Here is a 4,803-nt window from a genome sequence, read left to right as displayed (position 1 = left end):
CAACACGCCCAGCTAATTTTTTTTTGTATTTTTAGTAGAGACAGGGTTTCACCGTGTTAGCCAGGATGGTCTCCATCTCCTGACCTTGTGATCCGCCCGCCTCGGCCTCCCAAAGTGCTGGCATTTCAGGCGTAAGCCACCGCGCTCAGCCCAATCTCTATTCTTTAGCTCTCTTACCCTGTCTTTCTCCTCACCTCACTGCACTGTTTCACTGATCAATATTAACAGCCTGGTTCTACTGCCCCCCAGATCTTATCTAGTAAGCTGCCTCAGAGGGGCCAGTCCAACAGAGGTTTCCATGGATTCCTGCCTGAAGATATCAAAAAGGAGGCAGCTCGGGCTTCTAGGAAGGTTAGAATCCCCTGAAGTGAGGACCTTGGGGTAGGCCTCTTTTCATACCTCACTTCATACCAACACCATTCCTGTTTCTATTCTCTTCCCTACTTCCTAGTTTAGACATCAAAGGACTCTTGGATTTTCCAACTAGTCCTTAAGTCCCATATTCCTCTGGGGTATGGTGTCCTAAGTGAGAAGAGGGAGAAACATCTTGAGAAAACAGGAAAGAACTCAGTGCTGCTTGAAGCTCAGCTTCCAGGTGCCCCAGAGCATTCAGGACCACCGAGGAAAGGGAATGGCTATTATTTCACAAAACTTCCATTTAATAGAAAAATGTCCCACACTGTGTCTATTTGCCTTTCTTGGGGTCCTGAGCACTGTCTGGGAACTCATTTGCAGATCTGCTTTGTGTGCAAGAAAAAGGGAGCTGCTATCAACTGCCAGAAGGATCAGTGTATCAGAAACTTCCATCTGCCTTGTGGCCAAGAAAAGGGTTGCCTTTCACAATTTTTTGGAGAGTACAAGTGAGTGAGGAAGGGGAAAAGTCCGGCTTCCTTTTTGCAACTTGTTTTTCAGCCACTAATGAAATCAGAGTCCGGTTCTCACAAGCAGGCCTGTTTTGATTCACCAGTGAATCTGTCCCTCCATTCAGTAATAAGAAACAGTGTCTTGACTTGGAGATTTCACAGGGGTTTCTTCTTGCTTCCTGCCCCCTCCTTAAATTACAAACAGCTGGGGTACTTAGACAGCTGCTCAGCACTAAGTGGGGCTTTCAGGAACAAGAGGCTATGGAGACAGTTCTGGGAACTTTGCTCAATAGGCGAGCAGCCGTGAGAAGGCATGTGGCTGTTCTTCACCCTGCCTCTCCTCTTCCCCATGAGTGTGGAGGTTCACTGGGCACCAACCCGGGTGGCTGGCTGCCCCTCCTAGAGTGGGCCATTGGGAAACTGCATCGATGACAAACCAGAAACCAAGTCCGTTTACCTGCCACAGATCATTTTGTGACAAACATCGCCCAGCACAGAACATCCAACATGGGAATATGGGAGAGGAAAGCTGCATCTTGTGTTGTGAAGACTTATCCCAACAGAGTGTTGAGAACATCCAGAGCCCATGTTGTAGTCAAGCCATCTACCACCGCAAGTGCATACAGGTGGGGCTGTTTCTGCCCTGGGGCCCTTCCACCATTGCCCTGGTTCTCTGCCTGGAACCAGAGCACCCTGGGCGTGCCTCAGGCGTGCCTCAGCTTTGGTGCTCCATGCTGGAGGCCTGTATTCAGGGCTGGTTTCAGGCAGTTAGAAGAAAGTCAGTCCAGTCTGTGGTCATTCCTGACCTATAGGACCTCACACATAAGATTTAGAATAAGCAAAATCTTCGGCATTGCTAGAGCAAATGGGCTCATCCCAGAATGAGCTGAGGAGCCTCCCTGTCAGCCTCACTTCCTGGGATGAAAGAAAAGGCAAATGTGTATCCAGGTACCTGACCCCTACTTAGTACTGTCGAGCCCCATGGCCAGAGATGACGGCTGAGGCACTCCTGGGAATTCTCTTGAAAGTATTTTGGTCCCAGGTCTGACACCTGGATTTGCAGTCCTCACCCTAGCCCACCCAAACTCCTTTTCCTGTACCGTCAGTCAAACTCTCTTAGCAACATCCTCTTTGTGGGGGTGAGGGTGGGAGGGGAAAGAAGGTAGTCAAAGGGTTTTTATAAACACAAAGCTCTTACCTGTTTCTCTTACAGAAATATGCCCACACATCAGCAAAGCATTTCTTCAAATGTCCACAGTGTAACAATCGAAAAGAATTTCCTCAAGAAATGCTGAGAATGGGAATTCATATTCCAGACAGGTAGTGGGAACCCCAGAGCAGGAACTGAGCCAGGGAGAGGGTTGCCTAGATTTCTAGAGAGGAGGTGAGTGAGAGGATAGTTCAGAGAATGAGAGCAGCAGAGGCTCTGATAGTGAAGAAGGAAGGGGAGGAGGGAGTGCTTTTCAATTATCAAAACAAGGGAGGGGAAAGAAGTTTGTGGGGGAAGCGGGTGCTTGTTGCTAAAAAGGGCATTTGGGGAATCAGAATTCCCTGGGTGGTTGAGTTCTTGGATTCCACAGTGGAACTAAGGAACCCGCATGCATGTTCCATTCATCCTGCTTCAACCCTCTCCCACTGCCAGGCCACTTGACCAGCCTTGTTGGAAGTGTTTGGGCAGCCTACTGAACTCTTACTGTGCTTAGCTTGGGGTTCTTCCTAATTCCTCCCTGATGGACAAAAGTTTCACCAACCCGTTAAGTTCTTATTCACTGTTTTTTCTCCCACTGCAGAGATGCTGCCTGGGAACTCGAGCCAGGGGCTTTCTCAGACTTATATCAGCGCTATCAGCACTGTGATGCCCCCATCTGTCTGTATGAACAAGGCAGAGACAGCTTTGAGGATGAAGGGTAGGAGAAGGATTCTGGCTAGAAAGAGCTCTCATCAGTGCTATCTTAGAGTTAGACCTTGGCACAGTTACTAGAAGTAAGAAATTCACTCTTGTATGCAGACCTTAGGATAAACACAATTGCTAAGTCTCATTCTTGACCAGCCCCTGACTCACTTGTGTGCAAGTGAACAGGTCTCCCCTGCAAGATCCACTCACCTTGTGCCCAGTGGAGAGACATTCAGAGCCAATTCCTTTTTCCTAATCTACCTTTCAAGGGGTTATGACTGATGGCAGGTTCCCGGGATCAGCACTTATCCCCTCTGAGCCATACATTCATGGTGGGTAAAATGTGCCGTAAAAAATGCCTGGCCCATAGCAAACATCCAAGAATGGCAGTTAGTGTTCTGTATGTCTCCACAATCCTTCCTGGGCTCTTCCTGTAGGAGGTGGTGCCTCATTCTGTGCGATACATGCGGATCCCACGGAACCCACAGGGACTGCTCCTCTCTTAGATCCAACAGTAAGAAATGGGAGTGTGAGGAGTGTTCACCTGCTGCAGCCACAGGTGAGGCTGGAGGGATGGGCCAGCCTCAGAGCAAGGAGCGGGCTGTAGGGACTTGTGGTGCCTGGGGAAGGAGGAAGGCATCCCACCAGAGAGGGATTAATAGTTGGTGCCTTTGACTTTGGAAGGAAAGTGGCTAGAGAGGAGCTTAAGGACCTGTGCCTGGGAGAAGCAGAAGCTTGAGTTTTCCTCTCCTGCCTTTCTCTCACCACAGACTACATACCTGAAAACTCAGGGGACATCCCTTGCTGCAGCAGTACCTTCCACCCTGAGGAGCATTTCTGCAGAGACAACACCCTGGAAGAGAATCCGGGCCTTTCTTGGACAGATTGGCCAGAACCTTCCTTATTAGAAAAGCCAGAGTCCTCTCGTGGCAGGAGGAGCCACTCCTGGAGGTCCAAGGGTGTCAGAATCACTAACAGCTGCAAAAAATCCAAGTAACACCTTCTGAGTAGCTGCTGTCCCGCACAATAGGGTATGAAGCTGTGCTCCTCCATCGGGTTTGGGGAGGGAACACTCTGGGACTGTGAGACAAGGAAGCAGGACCAGCAGTGAGTCTATGAGCCAAGCAAAGAGAAGTCTCAGGGGAGCATGAGGAGGGAGCAGCCCAGATGCCAACAAGGAAATGAGTTTATGGCTACAAGAGTGCCTCTGCTTTCTCCTCCTCTCCTCCCACCAAGATTCTTCCACCTTAATCTGGTTTTCACATGCCTCTTCTTCACCCATGTTTGTTGTTTTGCAATAAAGGTGTTCTCTCCATTGGTGTCTTCTTATAAATTCATTCTGAAATTTGCGTGGGTAGTAAAGATTCTAGGGGGTAGAGTACAAGAATAAGAAAATTCACCCTCCTAATCCATAAAATTCAGGGAATTAATGTAGAACTTCTAGCTTAGAATATAGACATGTTTCTTTGGAGGGAAGGAAACCTGTTTATACAGAAATTGGCATTACAGGGGCAGAGAATCTTCATCAATCATTGTGCAAATAATAAGTACACAGGTTCTCTTTAAGGAGGTGAGCCAGCATAGCAGTCCACACTGGATGGAGAATAGGCCCTTGTTGCAAGGCTTGGCGCCCTGGACTCAAACAAGTCAGGGACTGCCATGCTTATACATGGGGCATAAGGGACTCCATTCTTTCCAGACTGGTGTGGGCTTCAGCATACTTCCACAGCATGAGTGAGCCCAGTCAAACCCTCACTGCCTGGTAGTTTGAGCATTTCCGTCCAGAGTTTAACTATGAATTTGCATGCCAGGACATTCAAATTAGGCAAGGTGGCCGGGCGCACTGGCTCATGCCTGTAATCCCAGCACTTTGGGAGGCCAAGGCAGACAGATCACTTGAGGTCAGGAGTTCGAGACCAGCCTAGCCAACATGGTGAAACCCCATCTTTACTGAAAATACAAAAATTTGCTGGGCATGGTGGCAGGCGCCTGTAATCCCAGATACTTGGGAGGCTGAGGCAGGAGAATCACTTGAATCAGGGAGGT

The 4,803-nt window shown here is 48.9% G+C and overlaps 1 protein-coding gene across 2 annotated transcripts in view; it reads left to right on the top strand.

Annotated features, from left to right (window-relative positions):
- The window catches only part of PHF7 (PHD finger protein 7), a 20,945-nt gene extending 16,873 nt beyond the window's left edge, over positions 1 to 4,072 (top strand). For both annotated transcript variants that reach the window (XM_011986219.1, XM_011986220.1), the window contains 7 exons: positions 250 to 351; positions 736 to 860; positions 1,330 to 1,489; positions 2,077 to 2,183; positions 2,654 to 2,770; positions 3,195 to 3,316; positions 3,528 to 4,072. In XM_011986219.1, the coding sequence (XP_011841609.1) occupies positions 250 to 351; positions 736 to 860; positions 1,330 to 1,489; positions 2,077 to 2,183; positions 2,654 to 2,770; positions 3,195 to 3,316; positions 3,528 to 3,754 (960 nt within the window). In that variant the 3' untranslated portion in view covers positions 3,755 to 4,072. The remainder of the gene's footprint in view (positions 1 to 249; positions 352 to 735; positions 861 to 1,329; positions 1,490 to 2,076; positions 2,184 to 2,653; positions 2,771 to 3,194; positions 3,317 to 3,527) is intronic.
- The last annotated feature ends 731 nt before the right edge of the window (positions 4,073 to 4,803 follow it).

Source organism: Mandrillus leucophaeus, unplaced genomic scaffold (genome assembly GCF_000951045.1).
Source record: "Mandrillus leucophaeus isolate KB7577 unplaced genomic scaffold, Mleu.le_1.0 Scaffold296, whole genome shotgun sequence".
Taxonomy (NCBI): Eukaryota; Metazoa; Chordata; class Mammalia; order Primates; family Cercopithecidae; genus Mandrillus; species Mandrillus leucophaeus.
The sequence above is the reverse complement of the archived record's forward strand: the minus strand, read 5'-3'. Positions and strand labels throughout refer to the sequence as shown.